General features: G+C 41.8%; 1 protein-coding gene across 1 annotated transcript in view; it reads right to left on the bottom strand.

The window, feature by feature from the left end:
• Positions 1-19,261, bottom strand: part of dok4 (docking protein 4) — a 31,590-nt gene extending 12,329 nt beyond the window's left edge. The window contains exon 1 of the mRNA XM_071910796.2: positions 19,115-19,261. Coding sequence (XP_071766897.1) covers positions 19,115-19,180 — 66 coding nt within the window. The 5' untranslated portion in view covers positions 19,181-19,261. The remainder of the gene's footprint in view (positions 1-19,114) is intronic.
• Between the last annotated feature and the right edge of the window lie 401 nt (positions 19,262-19,662).

The raw sequence follows: 19,662 nt of genomic DNA, 5'->3' as shown, positions 1-19,662 counted from the left end.
GGCAACATATTCTTTTCTCTATTTGTAGCTTTTTCAGGATATATTATACATAGACACAAAAAGAATGTAGTGCACAAAAAATATACAGGAAGCAGTACATACATATTTACATATTTACACATAGGGACAGTTAGTTGTAGGGGAGAGCGGGGCTAGTTGTCACATGGGTAAATTGTCTGTCTCATTGTCTCATTACCTGGTTATGACATCTCTTCCTGTTAACATATCGCAGTGTGAAAAGGCTCATTGGGGTCATTTAGATCCCATTATGTAAGCTGTAGATTCCAGACACAATGCATTTCATGGTTAACTCATCAATCTTTATTTTCTGTAGATACTGAGCATCACCATATTGAACATATTTTTCCACATGTTCGGCAGATATCGATGTCCATTAGCTTGACAACTTCAACTAGCTCTCTGACAAGAGGGGAACGAGCACTGCTTTATTTTACAGTCCACACACATTGTACTTACTCCATAACTATAGGGAACAGGCACTGATAACATTTGTTTTGTCCCCCCTAATTACGTTACTGTACCCTGTAATTATTTTTTAAGTATGCAGTAATTACGAAAATAGTTACACCATAACTACCTTATAAATCTCTCATAATTACAAAATTGTTACTCCTTAATTCCCGGACTTCTTGTTTTGTTACCCTGCAACTACAGCATTGTTACACATTTAGAATATATATTGACTATATTGTTAGTAAGAGAGGTAAAGAAAATGTTAATGGCCAACATATATTTACTAATTCCATTACACTTTCAGTGCTTTAGGCTACAGGTTACCAATAACTGCAGGAATAAAGGTGTGTTTTGAAGAAATGGGCAAAGGCACTGTAACAGTAGTGTGCAAATAAATGTATTCAAATAAAATGATTCAGTTGTTCAATTGTGTAAAGTGAACAGGAAGATGACAGGAGTTCAGAATTGGACTGCAGGTGAGAGGGTCTTCAAGCAGGACTTTGGCTCATCTGCTTCTGTCTGGCAGGTCTGTTGGAGCGGTGTCTCTGCTGTTGCAGCCATGTTGTCAGCAGATTTCTTGTTCTTCCTCCAGAATATGCGGGATAGCCAAGAAAAGAAGCCACGCTTCTTCTTCTTTGGTTTTGTTAACAGGCTGTCTTTGGCACTGGAACTCTGAGGTCCTGTAGGTTTGACCAGCTGGACGGGTGGAAGTGTCTCTTCCAGGGTCAGACCAGACAGATCCTTGGTGTCCTTTACAGTTTCAACCACAAGGCTTGGTGGAGCTTTGACCTCAACCTGGATGGCTGGAGCCTGGGACTCCTGAAGCAGGTTGTTTGATCCTTCCTCAAGCAGGTGAATCAGGGTGTATTCAGCAAGAGAGACGGGGAGAGCCTCCTCTGAGGTGGAGTTACTGTCAGGTCCAGCAGAGAGAACAGTGACAGTGACAGTGTCAGGTTGATGCAGGACGGTGAGAAAGCTTTCAGCAGCGGCCTCAATCGTTTCCCTCTTGATGATAACAGGACATTGTTCTTCCTCCTTCTCCAAGTCCTGGAGGACCAGCATCAGTTTAGAATCAGCTCTGATGATTGGCTCCCATTCATCCAGGCAGCCCAGAGTAGATCCACAGGGTGAGCAGCAGTCAGACACAAATCCAGATGTGTCACTTGGGGGAGCATAGAGGTATCTCCTTCCAACTGCCTCCAGGTGATAGTCATCGTCAAAACCAAAGGGGGAGTGCTGAATCTGACTCAGTCTCTCAATGAGTTTGAAGTCATCAGTCAATGGAGCCTCAACAAGGCGGAGCAGGTTAGACTGAGCCTCAACATGCTGAGCTGGGTGGATGGATGCTCCAGCATTACCTAACACTGTGTCTTCAGACATGAGAGGAGACTCTTTCTCTGTGGGAGGAAGGTCTCCTTTGTCCATATCCAAGAGAAGTTTGTATGCTGATGAAGCTGTGCTGACTATTGGTTCCCATATATTGAGGCTCTCAAATCCACAAGCAGGTTTGGAGCCAAGACCAACAGCAGACTGAGGTGAAAGGTCACAGTCGAGCTCAGCAGGAACTCCAGAGAAACTAGAGGCTTCAGCATAAAGGTACTGCTCCTTATTCAGGACTTTCACAAACATGCAGTTGATGTTTTCATGGCGATCGTCATTAAGGGCATTGAGTCGAGCGACCATTTGCATGGATGCTGAAAGAAATGCAATGGCAACATCTTAATGATCAAATAACCATTAGGCCACTTGATGTAGCTTCATTCAAGGTCAACATGCTTCATCATAGCTTCATCTTATGCCTTTCATCATAGTTTTGTTTCAACAACAAATCTAACTGTGAATTTACAATGTAAATACAACTAAGGAAGAACTGGACACAAATGCAAATCCTTCAACACAAACAACTAGTCTATCCTGACTGTCTCTTGTTTGTCTTTTCAGCAAAATCCTCTGTACTAATGTTTTTATGTTAAATAATAAAATTAAAAATACATGTGGCTTACCAAGATGGAAATCACTCTCCATGTTTTCTGTTCTAAACAGTAGATATTGTTGTTGATGTTTCTCCAAAAGAATGCAATGTGAGTTTTCTGTCTCAGTTTGCAGGTGAACAGCGATCAGAGATGAAACTGTGAGTCTGAGTCTGTGTTCAGGTCAGTCTGTCTTTATGACACTGACATTCTAAATTCTCTGAACTCTGCTGCATTCTGTCCAGCTGCATTATGATTCATCAGATGAAGCTCAGGCTCCAGTAGACTTTGATGACAGAGATGTCTTGCTTCATACATGGTTTATAAACTACACATGATTAAAAAACACATAACTGAATATTTGGAATTTGTATTAAGATACCGTATTTTTTATGCAGAAAACATCTATTTAATTGCTAATTCCTATTGCACTTTCACTGTTTTAAGCCACAAGTTAGCTCACTCTAATCTTACTACTACCTACTACTATTACTATATTACTATTACCTATTACTACTAGCCTACCTACTATCATATCTGAGGGGATAGCGTTGTCAGGAATGCATGGTTGGGGCATGTTGTCACACTGATTTCAGGGCATATACTTAAGAGGAAATGAACAACAAAGCGCACAAACAAAGCACACTTGTCTATGTGACAACATGCCCTGGTCTCCCCTACAAACATAGGGCAAAAGCTGTCATCAAGTATATGTACCCAGTACCTAGCAGCAGATGAAACATTATGGGAACTGTTGTTAAAGTGATTGGCAACCAGACAGCGTCATTGCCCCTTATGGAACTCTTATGCGTACTGATGCTTTGCTTCAGGCTACATGTGGTTTTACCTACATAAATCATATCACACGGACATCTTAGTATGTAAATTACATTTTTAGCGTCATGTGATAAAGCCTCTGACAGGGAACCTCTAGCCGAAAAGCGTAACTTCATACCCAGGCTTTGTCAGTGAAATCATCAGTGCAATGGCAAATCCATCTAAGCCTACAGAAGTGGCTCTTGGGGAGGCCAATTTGAGTGCTTTTGGATGTGCACTAGTAGCCAGGAGGAATGTATTCAGATCAGTTTCCTTCTGACAGAGGGTGGTGTGAAGCCTATCATCCCTAATTTCAATCCACATGTCTAAAAAGTGCACACGTCTCTGGTCATATGCCATAGAATATTGGAGATCAGGATTAATTTAACTGAGATAAGATGCAAAGTCTATTAGTTCAGTACATGAACTGCACCTTTTAATAATATTATGATAAAAACGATTCTGCTGTTCATTAAAGGCAAAACACTGTTCAAAAACTAACATAAATTGGCATAGCTAGGGGCAAAATTTGAACCCATACTTTGTAAATAATACTCTCCATCAAATGAGAAATTCAGGTTCAGGACCAAAGACAGCAGTTCATATACAGTATAAATCTGCTGGGGGGAGACATGTCCTCAGTGCAATCTTGTAAAGCCTCTAGACCTTGGTCATGAGCAATATTGGTGTAAAGGCTTTCCACATCAAGGATGACAAGGATGGTATCATTCAGAAGATCTTTGAGTTCAGAAATTATGCTAACATCACCCACACACACCATCCTGGTAAGTGGCTGAGATTATCAGGGGGGTATGTAGGTTTAGTGTTACTATGTATGTCAACGACTTCTTGTTTGACAACTCTACAAAAAGTCTGAATAGATGAATTAGATGTAACATCCATCTATTCAACATCCATGGCACAAGTACTTTTAGGCTTAAAGGTAGATTTATCAGATCTTTCTGTATGCCTATCCGTTTCAGGATTAGTGACAAATATACATCTTAATTTGATTTTCCTAAAGACAGAAAACAGATCAAACCAAACCTTTCAAAGGGAAGGATTAACATTCCCATTCTTATGCAAAAAATCCCAAAATGACAAGCAGTCAGTGTTTCCCTCAGAATCTTATTCTAGTCAGGGTTAGTCAATATTCACTATCTTTAAATTTGATGTCAAAAAAATGTGAAAACTCCAAAAGTCTTCAGTGTTTCTCAGAGAAGTTTCTTGTTTAATTCTTGTTTATTCTTGGAAAAGCCTCTGAAACAGCATTTAGACCATCATGGGACACTAAAACTGTCCACTGAAACCCAAGAGAATATAATAATAGTAACATGCATACTTGTGTCATATCTGCCATATCAGAGGTGGACGACACTGACTGGACCAGATCTGATTTTTAATAAAAAAACATTGCTAAATCAGCAAATCTAACCCTATTCTTTTCATTGAAAAAAGAGTTTGGCGTCTTCTACAAAGTGTCTCTCTTAGAGAATTGTGATTGGAGTGAAGTCCTTAAAAAAGTGGAGTCAATTGGCGCTGAGATAGGCATCATTCGATTCTGGCTGCATCCACCTGAACCTCCGAACATATAAAGAAATAAGCGTTGGGTACTGAACAGTCCTGAGAGAGGAGGAAAAAGAAAGGGGGGGGGGGCAGGTTGAAAAGGAGAAGGGCGAAATGGAAGGAAGAGGGGAAAAATAATTTGCCAACGGCTCACAGAGTGTCCTCGGAGTATGTCAGAAGACCTGCGAGGTGGTGGTGGTGGGGGGGAATCTCATCATTGTTTGGAAGCATCATCGTTATCCCTCTGTGGTGTCAGTTAATGTAAAAAGTGTGGGGGGGGGGGGAGTACAAAATGATTCTAAACATAAATATCTGCAGTACCTTGAAGGAATCTATATGGACAAAAGACTGTGATGTTGAGTACTGTAGTTACAGCAGACACTTCAAGGTTCAAGTACGTGTTTGATTCCTTTGGCTGTGTGTGCACTAATACAGTATATACAGTATTATTATTATTATTATCCAAATTATACTTTACTTATGTGAGTATATTCCTATTTTAACTAAGTTTTGAGCGATTTTTGAAGGCTGATACCGATGGCAGTATTTTCAGATCGAAGTTGTCAATAGGCGATATTTTGTGACAATATTCAATATCTTTAAATTTGGCAATTTTCATGCCAAAAAACTATTCAGTGTATCCCACAGTATTATTCTAATCAGGCCTCTGAAACAGTATTTAGACCATTATGCGGCATCAAAGTAGAGGGAATACTTCCACCCAGAGAAACTCAACTTTTCAACCATTTCTCATCTAAGCAGGACGATGACTAAATATGAGGAAAACAAATCAGAGGATGAAGGCGGGAAATAAATTTGGGATACTTCATCTTCAATCTGATGTTGAGAGGGGGTGATAACAAAAGTAATGGCTTTTTTTTCTGATTAATTGCAATATTATTCTGAAATTGAGACGGAAATTTGTCACACTACTTGTTAGCGGGAAAATTAATGTTACTGTAACGTGTTTCCACCCAACACTGTTGAGGAAATTGCAGGGGCGGAGGAAGGGAGGAGGACTACTACAAACTGAATTAGAGGCTGCAGGAGTGGTATGTATTACCAAGAAATTGTAATTGTACTATGTGCGCGCACACACACACACACACGCACGCACACCGACACACACACACACACACAGAAAGGCATTACACTTAGCAACTGTAGTAAATTGACTTACAATTAAAAAGCTCATTAAATTTTGTCAAACGAAAGACAGAGACACTATGGGGAGGAAGGGAGGAGAAGGGAGGGGGGCAGAGAGAGAGAGAGAATAGAACAGAAGACAACAGGGAGAGATAATGAGGCAGTAATGAAGGCAAGAGGAATGAATACAAGACGTTGTGGTACAAGACTGCAGAAGAAGACGTGTGTGTGTGTGTGTGTGTGTGTGTGTGTGTGTGTGGGAGGGGGGGGTTGACTGAGAGGAAAAAAGAAAATGAAAGGGACCAGAAAGGAGTGGTTAGTGTAGAAAGCGAGTCAAAGCGAGAATCAATCAATCAATCAAGCTTTATTTATAGGATATAGCACCTTTTGTGAAAGGTTGTAATACTAGGTGCTTAACATTAAAAGCAAGAATAATTAAGAAAATTATGACACAAATGTGTAACAGGTAAATTACAACATGAAGCATGATGTTTACTTGGATATTAATGCTGCACTTTACAATTTTCACACGTTGGCATCGAGAGGTAACTGTTTGAATTTTGAGGACTTAAAGGAAAAATCCACCCTAAAACATTTTTAATGTTAAAAAACAGCTATTGGTGATGAACCTTGCATTTCTGGGTCCATTTTGTTGTTTGGTGCTGTATTTTATCATATTCCTGTGTATAACTAGCCCACCTTTGATTGAAAGCAACAAACAGCATGCCCTTTCTCTGGGGGTTGTCAAAAGGCATTCTGGGAAATGTAACTATAGCTGACGTAGAAGACGAGGCAGGTTGCGGGAAAGCACGTACAGCAAAAATGACATCACCAAATAACTCCTTGAATGCATTGAATATCACTGATTGATGATATATAACAGTGTAACGTTTTCTACAAGAAGTGGAAATATCTTCCATAGAGGTGACTTGATACCTGGTATTTTTCTTTTTCTTTTGAAGGTGCTCATAAAATGTGCAGTTTCCAGTTATGATACATCCTTTCCTTTACGCCAAGAATATTTCCCGCCACGCGTCGTTCGCAACCACATGGGCTTGTATGGGTAAAACCAGGAAGTCTTATGCAACGCTGATGGACTTTCTCTTGTTCAGCCTAAAAACATTACTTAGATTGAAAATTAGAATATTCTTTCATGAATGAAGTGACTCAATAACACCTCATGTGAAAGCTAGGCTAAAACGGTGTGTGTTAAGTGTTAAGATTAGGTTTGAAGATGTCGACAGTTTGTGAAAATGAGCGGACGGTAGAGAGAAATAGTAAGAGTTGGAGAGAGAGAGAGAGAGAAAGAGAGAGAGAGAGAGAATATAAAACTACAGGTCAGGTAATTCACTCCTGGCTGGCTGGCTGTTTTTTCCCAGGGGAGCAATATGTCACCTCCCACCCCCCGCTGCCACAGTAACCACCCCCCCCTCCTTATGCTGCCACAGTCACCACACCATCCTGCTGCCACGGCAACACAATCCTGCTGAGTGCACACTTCTTCACCAGTCCATCTAACATGGACAGAGGGAAAGATGCTGTGCGTGTGCATCTGTGTGTGTGTGTATGTGTGTGTGTGTGCGTGTGTGTGTGTGTGTGTGTGTGTGGGCTCAAGTGAGTCTCTACGCAGTGTGGTCAAATATTAACCAAAAGCGACAGCATGTGTAAGCAGTTCTCTCTACTAACAAATGTCACACATCTCCTAAAATTTATATAATATATAGTCTATTCATATATTTTCTCATATATAATATAATCTGAAAGAATGTCTCTGGCTTTGGTTTACAACAAAAGTTAATGTCAGGATTGAAAGGGTTAATCTGGTTAGAGTAGGTTAGGCTAGTGTGGGTAAGGCAACAGCAACCACTGACTTAGTGTTTGGCAAAAGAAAAAACTATGATTAGGGCTACACTGCAAAAAATTACCCATCTCCACAAGTCATTTAATTTAGTATTGAGTCCTCATGTCTTCTTAAAAGAAATGAAAAAAATCTGCCAATGGGGTGAGATAGTTGAGATATTTCAGGAATTCTTCTTGAATCAAGTTACATTTCGCTAGTGCAGTGATCTGCCTCATTCTCCCTTGTTTCCACATATTGATATCTGTCTCCAGAAAACTGCTGGAGCAAGTGAAACTGCATTGGAAGCAAGTGTAATTGGTCTCTTGTTTTAAGGACAACTAGATGCAAGAGGGGCTCGCGCTCACCGACGGAGGAAAAAACTCCTCAAGCCTAGATATCGGTTGCACTCAAGCGCACTAATGATGGGGCAGCCCGAAGACGTTTTGCACTGTTTGTGCTGTTTCACCTGAACACAATGCATTTTGTTGGTCGGAAGAAGAATAAACATGGTCTTGTTGTATTCCGATATCCGATATTCCGATGCCACTCTTGCATCTAGTTGTCCTTGGATTTCAGTAGGCATAGACTCAGTTTCTGCTGTCTTGCTCTCTTGTTTTAAGGGAAATAAGATAAGTGAAAGAATATGAGACTAAATTACTTGCTAAAATGGAGGGGGGTGGGGTTTCAAATTAGAATCCTCTGGTGTGGCAACCATCATTTTTAATCATCCAACTACCACCCAACCATTTTGTAAATCAGGTACAGGGCTTTCAAATCACTCCACTGCTTTTCTTACGATTTGGCATGAATTACCATGAGAATAGGCTGCTGTACAAGTGACTCATTGCGTCTTTGTGTCTGTTTTGTGCTCTTGTGTGTGCATGCCTTCGGTTTTTGTATATCGCTGTTGTGATGTGAAAACCTTGCAACTCAAATTTGTGATTTTCATGTATTTACTTCAATTGAAGGATCACATGTTCCTCTATGGGTTGAGAAAATTCTACAACCCCTTTGGCTGATGAAACCCTTTCAAAACCCATTGGATAAAGTCAAAAATGCATGGTGGTCCAGTCAGAAACAAGGATGTTTTTCTCAGTTCCTGAAAAGCTACATGTAATACAGTATACATGTAATATCAGCATACATGTAAAAAGTAAATGCCGACGTTAAGATGGCGATCACACTTACAAACCGAAGCGGAATCTTTGGAGGGCACTTCCCTCACTGAACATCATGCCTCACAATGCATTAACATATGGTGTTAAAACATATAACAAAGCACAACACATTGCAGTGTGACCGGCTATACTACGGTAGTAAAGAAACATTTTGCTCACCAGGCTTTTTTAACCCTAATTATCATGGAAAGGTTTGCTGAGAATGCGTGTCCTTTACTGCAACACCTTGCCTCACTGCTTACGTATACAGTTACACACATCCACAACTGGGAGCTGCCCAGTACAACCAGTTTTATACCATTGTCCACTGGGAGCTGCAGTACAACCAGTTCTATACAATTGTCCACTGGGAGCTGCCCAGTGCAACCACACTCTTCTACTGCTGACCATTGAGCAGCTCCACTGGAGTAATTGGGGGTTAAGTGCCTTGCTCAGTGGCATCTTGACAGTAGCTCTTGAAGCAGGCAAAAGCATTACCCTCCTCATTAGTATTGTGGCCACTACACCTGCCTTCCACACAGGAGACCGGGGTTCAATTTCCCAACAGGGAGGCGAGCTGCACAAACAAGTGCAACCTATTCCTATCAGATCTGACACATCGTCTCCCAACAGGACAATCATCTCTGAGCGCGGGGAATCGATCCGGTGTTGCGGCGCCGCTGGGAACGGCGCATCCCTCTCTACCCAATTTCCCCACAGGCATCATTAAAGTTTGATCTGATCATATCTTACCTCACCCGCTTCATTAACCTTTAGGCTATCACCACCGCTGCTTTGCTAGCTTGCTGGCTAGGTAGCGCTCAGGATGGGTGCGTCTCGCATTTCTAAAGCCTTCCAGTCTAATCGCAGCGTGTGACTTCTTTCAGCAACAGTGGTTCCGTAATAGGGTAGGCGCTATTTTTGCCGATGACTTTGGCCCGCTCGTGTCCTGGAAGGCAAGGTCAATGCTAATAGCTACCAAGATAATGATTTTGAGTGATCATCCGGGCCTTCCACCTATCAATGTGGTGGTGGAAAACGCTGTCTCAGGAGCCATTTCAAGATTTCCCATAACTACTCCATTGAGATCGTATCTGGTTGGCGGAACAGACACCGGGATGTGTTGCACACCACTGAGTAAATGCTAATGCCTTGTTGATAGAAGCATTATCGTTCTGCACAGTCTGGAAAGCTTTGCATCATGGGGTGAAGGTTATCACTCTGAGGTGTCATGTTAGTCGTCATTTAATTTGCCTTTGCCCAGGAAATGAGTATTGGATCACAAATCTGCCAGGAAAGGCAGGGAAAGCCACAGGTAACATGATGGCAAGAACTTTCTTTATGATGGACATTTCCATTATGCTATCCATTCACCGTATGGAGTGATGGCAAATGCATACAGTTCATTAATTTTTTCATTTCAAACTAGCTAACATTACAGAAAGTTATCAGAGCAAACTTAACAAGACCACTGACACCTTCAGCTTAATGCATTGAAGAAAGTTTCGTAGTTCATTATGTTGAACATGTGCTTTTGATACTTTAATAGCAAGTACATTCCATAGAAAATACTTAATATTAAGCGGAATTTTTAGTGGAGGACATTGGTGTTTCTGCATTTATTGAAGTCAGCAAGTTGTGTACTTCTTCTGCCTGTACAAGGTCAACTGCACACCAGATATATATACAGATATGTACTACAGAATATAGATGGGATTAAAAAAAACAAATCAGGGATGTTCTTAACATTTGATTAATATTTTTTTAATTCTCACTTGTATATAATCTGCTAGTTTGCTCTCCAATGTGACGGTATCTACAGAAATGATATAATATTTTCTCTTCTGTCTTTCCAAAAAATGTAGATGGTGAGAAATGAGATTTTAACAATTCATTGGAAATGCCTGGGGGGGCAAACTGTGGCCTAGGTTGGAAAGACCATGATACACTGCTGTGTATGGGAGGTAGTGGGCCCGGAGCACAGAGACGCTTATACTGCATTCACGTCATGTGGGAAAGATGGTAAATACTTGAAAATATGTTCCCCTCAGCTTACAGCTAATAAATACTAATAGAAAATACTGTTCACCTCAGCTTTCAGGTGGTGAATACTACTTGGAAAATCAAGGTTTGGTGAGAATTCAAGTGTAGGGAATGATATATTCATCATAAAATTAGCAAAATTAGTCATTTTCAAGTCAGTTTGTGATCATAACTTAAATGCCATAACAGGACACAGCTACGCATTAAAAGGTACTTGCTGGGTTTTTGGTTTGTTGTTGCAATGTATCACTCACTAAATGCATGTATGTTGTGTGTAAAAAAGCTGAGAATAGTTATCAGGAGCGACAGAAATCTACAGAAAATTTCACTCATGGCATCTTGACGGCTTCAGACGGGTTTGAACGTGTGAAAACTTCTAAGTTGGTGCTTTGGTCATATCATTCCAGCAGTTATTCCCACATGACGTGAACGCAGCATTGACCGCAGGGAGCAGAGGAGGCCGGCAGGGTTAAACAGAGACCCAGGGCAATGTACAGGGGCAAGGGTGGCTGAATGTGTGCATGCATCTGTGTGTGGGTGTGTTCGAGTTCACGTGTGCGATCACCTGTGTGTACAGACTCTGTTTGCGGCAATGGCATATATGATATAGGCCCCCTTTCCAACATGCATCTTGTATCTGGATTGTGTCCACATTTGATTTAGCTGGATTACATTTACACCTGACATTAAAATGCATCTCTGGTCTACACACTGAAATTAATTTTCTCTTTCCTTCACCAAAACACAGATGGCTGCCCACATCACTTACTCTTCTAATATTCCCATCCATTAAAACTGACAGTAAACACCTTGTCTTGCTTGTTCCACTGCCGACAAATTTGTTACTATCTGAGCTGCCTGACGCCTGATGATTTGTTCAATTTCTGGTTGGATCAGTTTCTATAGTTTCTTTATGTGGATCGGAGACTCAAGGCATTTACACTTTTTTACACTTTTACACAGATCTTCAAAGCATCTTGGGTGCATTTTCACCTTGATTTGATGCATTTTTTGCTCTATCTGCATACAAACCAATCGGCCAAGACGTACGTTTATGCCAGGTGGAAAGAAAGTTGAGAGTTTGCTCTGAAGGAACAAAGGCGAGCGAGGAGGAGGATTGTGGGAGTTGGGTGAAAATTTTGCAGCGAAGTATGCTAAGGTTCACTGTTAAAGCTTCACAATCAAAAGTAATTTGTACTTCCTTTTTTAATGAGATATGGCTCAATAAAGAACAGACATGATTTGTAGAAAATGAGAGAACTAGCAGCAGGGTAGGTGTGGTGGGGTGGGGGGAGGGTGGGGGGAGGGTGGGTTGTAGGTGGAGGAGTGGGAAGGTCACACCGCCTGCAGCTGGAGGCAGGGTTAGTGACCTGTGTGGGAGGAGAGGTGAAGCTGGATGCCAGATCAGGGAGCTCAGGCTATACAGAACAGTCTAACCTATTAGTCTCAGAGGACTGGTTACCTAATGATGCCTTCAAGGCCTCATCAGCATGTAAAATACATTTACAGGGCCCTCGCACCGAATGGGGGGAAGGCTGGATGTGGCCGGGTGAATATGAGATCAGAGTGCTTTGTCTGTCTAAGGCTGGGGACACACTGCACCACCGAACAGACTGAGGAAAGATCGGACATCTCATACTTAGCGGCTGGCACTCAGAGTGTTTTTTCATTTAGCGTCATAGAGGCACACACACTTGACGACCAGATGGATTTGGGGAACACACACTTGACGAAGAGTTGGATTTGGGGAACACACACTTGATGACCAGATGGATTTGGGGAACACACACTTGACGAAGAGTTTGATTTGGGGAACACAAACTTGATGAAGAGTTGGTTTTGGGGAACACACACTTGATGAGCAGTTGGATTTGGGGAACACACACTTGACGACCAGATGGATTTGGGGAACACACACTTGACAACCAGATGGATTTGGGGAACACACACTTGATGAGCAGTTGGATTTGGGGAACACACACTTGACGACCAGATGGATTTGGGGAACACACACTTGATGAGCAGTTGGATTTGGGGAACACACACTTGACGACCAGATGGATTTGGGGAACACACAGTTGACGATCAGTTGGATTTGACGAACACGCACTAGATGAATAAGTTACACTTTTGAAATAACATTGATCATCCAACTGATTCAGGAAGCAGGAGATTAAAGTCCTGAACCCTCGCACACTACAAGATCATCTGTACGACTGCCACAAACTAGCGGCGACTCGATCTGAAGCCATCCAAATCGTGGCCATAATCGGCCTAAAAGTCATGTAGTGTGTCCCCAGCCTAAAGCAGCGATTGGCAGCTGGCAGACAAAAGCTGCCATATCCGTCTCTGCACCCCTTAAATCCAACCCTCTTATCTAGCACGTTCGCCAGCAGCTGAAGCGACTGTAGAACTCTCCAATATGCTTGTTTGACATTGTTGTGGAGCTTATCTTCTTGTCTTACTTATATCTCTGTTGGATAAACACAGAGATCACTGGAGGTCTCAGAGGTGATATCCTCCATGTTGTCTCACCTATTTTCACCAGTTCTCACCTCCGCATGTGCTGTCTCTGGGTTTACTGTGGCCTCTAGTCATGCCACAAATACTTCCGACTGTGTGAGTCTTCCGGGACTCCAGGGTGTTAGGGTAGGTGTTTTGGCCTCTGTTAATCTCTGTGAATAATTTCACAGGTTTTTTTTTATTTTCTTTGTTTTTTAAAAAGCAACTGTCCCACGTCATATTTTCTGAGCTGGCCTTTTAAAAGGTCTTACGGATAAGCGTCAGAAACAGATTAATTTAGAACATTGCTCACCATTTTTGCTTGCGTATGGCTGTATTATTCCGGGTACTAAAATTTAGCAGTTACTGCTCACACTTAATGGAAATCATGTTCATTAACTGCTTGAATGCAAGTTGTAGTTTCGATATCCGATATTCCGATGCCACTCTTGCATCTAGTGGATTTCAGTAGGCATGGACTCAATTTGTGCTGTCTTGCTCTCTTGTTTTAAGGAAAATAAGATAAGTGAAAGAATATGAGACTAAATGACTTGCTAAGATGGACCTTTTTTGCAGTGTAGGTCTAAGATTTGCGTTGTGGTAAGACGTTTGTTTTACAACAAATGTGCCATATATAAGCACAACTCTCCCCATATTCCAATGTACTGATTTGTCTGGTCTAACTACTGTTTAACCTACTAATCACAAAGTTGGAAAAGAATGGAAAGTATCTAATGCCTCAGTGTGTGGAATGCACTTTCAGGATACAGAATGTATTATAATGCTAGCAGCAGTGTGTGGAAAAGGGCTATGCGAGCACTTGTTTCTACCCTTCAAACCCTCCACCAACACACACACACACACCTGAGCATATGAACAGATGGGGCAAACGTAGCTCACATCTGCTTTTGTTTTTGGTGCGTATTAAAACCCTTTCGACCCTCGAGGCATTGACTTCACGCATAATGGGTGTAAGGCAGGTTGGGGCGGGGGTTGTTGTTTAAAACTCCATTTCCACATCCAGGGCCTGATCATTATCAATCTCATCAATAGAATAGTGCATTATACCCAGGGGACTGTGGTGCCACTAAACCAGGAAACAGACCAAGTGTGTACCAACTCCAGGGCTCTGAGGGTGCAGCAGTGCATCCGGAGGTTGGTTTAATTCAGTGTGCATTTGGGACCTTGCATGTCTAGGGGTTTTTCCTTTGGCTCTGTTGTTCCTACTGAGATAAATCAAGCGTGACTTGGTAGTCTATCTACCCAGCCTTGAGGAGGACCTCAGCTGTGCAAGGCCTTTCTGCCCTAAGGAGCCAGGGACTTACTCAGATAACTCAGATAACCCTCTCTCTACCTCTGTCTCTCTTTATATTTATGCCCTCCTCTCCCCTCTTTGTCTCTGTCTCTCCCCTGGGATTCCTACAACGCTGTCTGAATTCACTGGGCGAAGCTGCTAGGCATCCAGGGTATTTGCAGGTTTCAGAAAGCCAAGTTTAAGACTTTTTAAGACCTTTATAATGCTACTTGGAATTGAATTTAAGACTTTAAGAAAAAACAAAAGAAACAAAGCGAAACTAGACCTATTTTACAATTGAACATAGCCACTGAAAGTTGTGAAACTCGAAATGGGGAGAATAAGAAAAAGGTCAACAGGAAATAAATTGTGCAGTTGTGTTTAGTGAAGCAGATAGGATGCATATTGGACTACTAACACTGTTCTGGATTAATCTAAGAGTGAACATGAAGTGCAAAGAAACTTGTAATTGCATGGTGCAAAAAGTAAGACCTCTGATACCTGGATTTAAGTCATTTTAATACTATTTAAGGCCTTTAGATAATCTATTTTAAAACATTTTCATCATCAGTTCACTTCTTCTCTACCTTATTTTAATGACTATTATCCATTCACCTTTTTCCAACTTTAAAGTGGTACAGAGCCTTCCATGTCTGGTAGCTGCGTTACAGTGGTGCCAAACCAGCTCTGCTTTGCACAATCACAATGTATGGGCTGACAGCAAGGAAAACTGGCACAGGGCAAAGATGGATAAAGACAGCAAATGAAAAAGGGCAAAAAGAGAGACAGATAGAGAGAGAGAGAGAGAGAGAGAGAGAGAGAGAGAGAGAGAGAGAGAGAGAGTTGAGACTGAAAGAACAGGGAAGAGAGAAATAGATAATGAGGCAGAAATGGAAGAATGAGATGCGAAAACTCAGTCCTCTGGGTACAAAACCGCAGAGGAAAGAAACAGGGAGATAAAGCGACCGGGGGAATGTGAATGAGTGGGGGAAAAAGGCAGGGGACAAAGACAGAGAGTAGCCAGTGTTTAAAAACAAAACAAGAAAAAGAGGTGTGACCGTAATCAATAGAGAGCGAGAGAGAGAGAGAGAGAGAAAGAGAGAGACAGAAAAAGGAAAGGACACAGAGAAAGTGACTGGAGGTAAAAGCTTGCCAAGTTCGCCTTGGTCCAGTCGCCTGGCTACAGCCCTCTGAGTTAACCCTCTAAAGAATCAATGAAAATTTCCCTGAAGCATCTTTTAAATCAGGAGCTCTTATACTTTTTAAATATCAAAGACCCACCAAACAGACACACATTAGGGCCATGGACTCATATTTGATAAGATTTAGTACCAAGGACCGCATATGGGAAGATTTTTGTTGTTGATTCAGTATTTAATTGTAGAACTCCCTACACATAACAGTGCTGAGTGAAACCTATGATAACGATACGCATTCTTCTACATTCTTTAATTGGGGTAGTTTTAGTGAATGAAATTATAGTGAAATTAAACTATTCCTCATTTTGCTGGGCACCCCCTGGCACCCCTTCAAGGACCCCTGGGGGTCCCTGGACCGTAGTTTGAAAACCACTATTCTAAACTAATATGTTACTGGTATATCATAATAAATACCATGATCTGTAGGGCAAATAGGCTTTCTGTGTGTTGTTGAATGATGCAGAACCCCACTGGGTAACAAATATGTGACCTGATTTTGACCTGTAATTGTAGCACCCTCCATGGGACAATTCTGAAAATGCTGAAACACGGTGGTGAGATGCATCATTCCTTTAAGTTTGTCTAAATTGTATCAGTGGTGTCTGAGATATTATGTGTAATACAGTGAGTGTGTGTAACTTTGAACAAGTGGCAGATGAGCTGTCTAATGTCCCGCCATAATCCCCATGATATATTAAACATAACTAGTTATGCTAGTTATTAGAATTACATATTAGCAAATATGTCATGCCATGTCACATACTTGTCTTCACGTTAACACATGGGCAGTATTAATGTGAACTTTGTATCTTAAACTGCATTATAAAGTTTCCATTATGTATCACATTAGAATGTGTCTACATACACACAGACAGACGTCACCATGACAACATAATGTCCCACAAACCATGTACCATGGTGGCGCGACATAATAAAAAAACAGAACGCAGTGGTGAGATGCATCATTCCCCCAAGCTTTGTCAAAATGTCATCAGTCTGAGGTACCGCGTGCGATTTGCGGACGGACAAATGAACGACCGGAGACCAATCCTTAGTCCTACCTCCGACTTCCTCATGGAGGACAAAAACAGAATCAGTCGCGGCATTGCAGCCAGACATTTTCCTCCTGCTGAACCAAAGCCTGGGTTTTTTTGGCGAGGACATGCGAGGGGAGAGAGAGAGAGAGAGAGAGAGAGAGAGGAGGGCTCAGAAAGCAGAGCTGTGCCCTCAGAAGACCTCAGCCGGGAAGTAATCTGTACTGACTCCGCCGTCCGACCTTTTTATATCAAAGCCCCGCTTCTTTAACGCAGAGCACGGGATCCGGAACAGCCCTCGGTCCCAGCGCTAGATAAGCAGCGGTCCTCCGAGGCTTTGCCGGGAATGAGGATCCCGACTCTGGTTTGGAGGAGTACTGCAAATCACAGAGAAGACCTTCCCCCTGTTGCCGTTTCATGTGCGAGGCAGGGATTCTCTGTAGGAAGGGTACAACTTTCGCACACACATGCCTACATTCTCACGCCATCGATGTCTACACACTATAAAAAGTCACAACATGGTGATTGAGTTTTCCATTTTTAATACAGCGTCAGAAATTAGTTTTTATCTCGATGGTTACGCTATCCAAATGGGTTTTATTTCAAGCCTCGAGGCAAACAAAAGGGTGTGTCAACTTTTGATATCTGCGGTAGCAGTGACGCACGCACACACACACAAACCTAAACACACACACACTGAAAGACGGTGTGTCTGCCACGTCTTCCAAGCATCAGTTCTATCTGTCTCAGTGATAAGGTTTTGACCTAGCAGTAAGGACATGCTGCTGTCAGCAGGCAGACAAACACACACACACACACACACACACACACACACACATACACAATGTACCTTATAAATGAAAAAGAATGTTCAATGTAAGGTAAGTCAAACACTGAAAATCAAGAACCAATCTACATTATTTACCGAAGGTCATTTTAGTTTGTATATAGACTATTAACTGAGCAGAAACTTCGGGACGAGAAACTTTTTTCGGTAATATCCTAAATGGTGAGTTCATGCTGAAATGGGAATTTCATCACTGAGCTAAATACCGCCGTTCATTCAGCTGTGGGAGCGGCGATAGCGGAGGAGACAGTTATTTGAAGTGAGCTGGCGAACAGAACCTGACTCAAATTGATTTGTGTTCATTTCCATAATATGACTCGTGCAAAAAAAAAAGTTGAATTCCACTGCCAACGCCATTTGAATGTGACGCACGCTTGCTCAAATTAGCATTTCCCATGCAATTTATGCAGCTCAAGCCAGAGGCAGAAATGTACACAGAACGGATGGTAACAATCTTAGGAGACGTTCAATCTGTTTAACAAGAGGAGCCGAGGTCATACTAGCCTCACATACCGGCCGCACAATGACAAGGAAGCACATACTGCAGAAACATATCCATCTTGACAAGTCATAGTATGAAGTCTTCCAATCTCATTTTTCTCAAAACAAGTGAAAGAATCTGCCAAAGCTGTGAAATAATTCCAATTGTTTCCAATACAAATCAATTCCATTTAAGGATTTTCTTGAATTAAGTCTCATATTATTGATGCTAGTGGAGACACCTGCTTTATTGTGCCTCGTTTCAAAATATAATTATAATAATACAAAGAAGACTTATTCATATAGCACTTTTCAAATCAGTTACAGGGCGTTTTACAAAGGCAGATGAGATGAAAGCAAGGTAAGAAAAAAACATCAAAGTAAGCTATACAAGGGAGGTCAAAAACAATTAATACAAGATTATTGCATAAAAGCAAGTCCATGAAAGTGAGTTTTAAGAATTGATTTGAAAGATGATACAGATTTAGCAGCCTAAGCACCTCAGGCAGGTTGATCCAAAATCAAGATTATGACACTTTCTAGTAAAATTCCTGAAACAAGTGAAACTGCATTGGAAGCAAATCACTTGTCACTTGTTTTAAGAAATATATAAGGGAAAAAAAGACCTGAATATGAGACTAAATGTCTTGTTAAGATGGACTTTTTCTGGTTTGTGTCAGGGTTAAACGCATCAACAGAGAAAGAAAGGACAACACACACACACAGACACACACACACACACTCACCCCCAGCTTGCGGCTGCGCATGCGTACGTAGCCCTGCTTGACGATGTCGTTGAAGTTGGAGGCCATCTTCGGAAGGGGCGAGACCTGCTGGCCGTCGCCGTGGAGACCATCCAGACCTTCCTTCCCTCCTTCTATCAATCCTTCACTTTCACTCCTCTTTCTCACTTTGTGTTTCTTTCCCCCCTCCCTCCCTCTCTCTATCTCTCTCTATCTATCCTCAACTCTATCTCTACTCCTTCACTGAGTTACCTCCCTCCCTCCCTCCTCTCTTCCTCCACTTTTCTCTCCCCCTCCTACTATTTCCTCTTGTGCTCTTTGTTTATCTGAAAATCCTCTTCTGTTTGATTGGTTTCCCTCCTTTTCTTTGCCTCCCACTCTTCCTTCTCTCTTCTCTTTCCTTCACTTCTCCGTCACCCTCGTTTCATTCACTCTCCGCCAGACGGGTCTTCCCTCATCCCTGAGAAGCAGAAAAACAGAGAGAGATAAAGAGACATAAAGGGAGAGAGAGAGAGAGAGAGAGGGAGAGAAATGGATATATATATATATAT

This window comes from Centroberyx gerrardi, chromosome 1, assembly GCF_048128805.1.
Source record: "Centroberyx gerrardi isolate f3 chromosome 1, fCenGer3.hap1.cur.20231027, whole genome shotgun sequence".
In the NCBI taxonomy this organism is placed as follows: Eukaryota; Metazoa; Chordata; class Actinopteri; order Beryciformes; family Berycidae; genus Centroberyx; species Centroberyx gerrardi.
The sequence above is the reverse complement of the archived record's forward strand: the minus strand, read 5'-3'. Positions and strand labels throughout refer to the sequence as shown.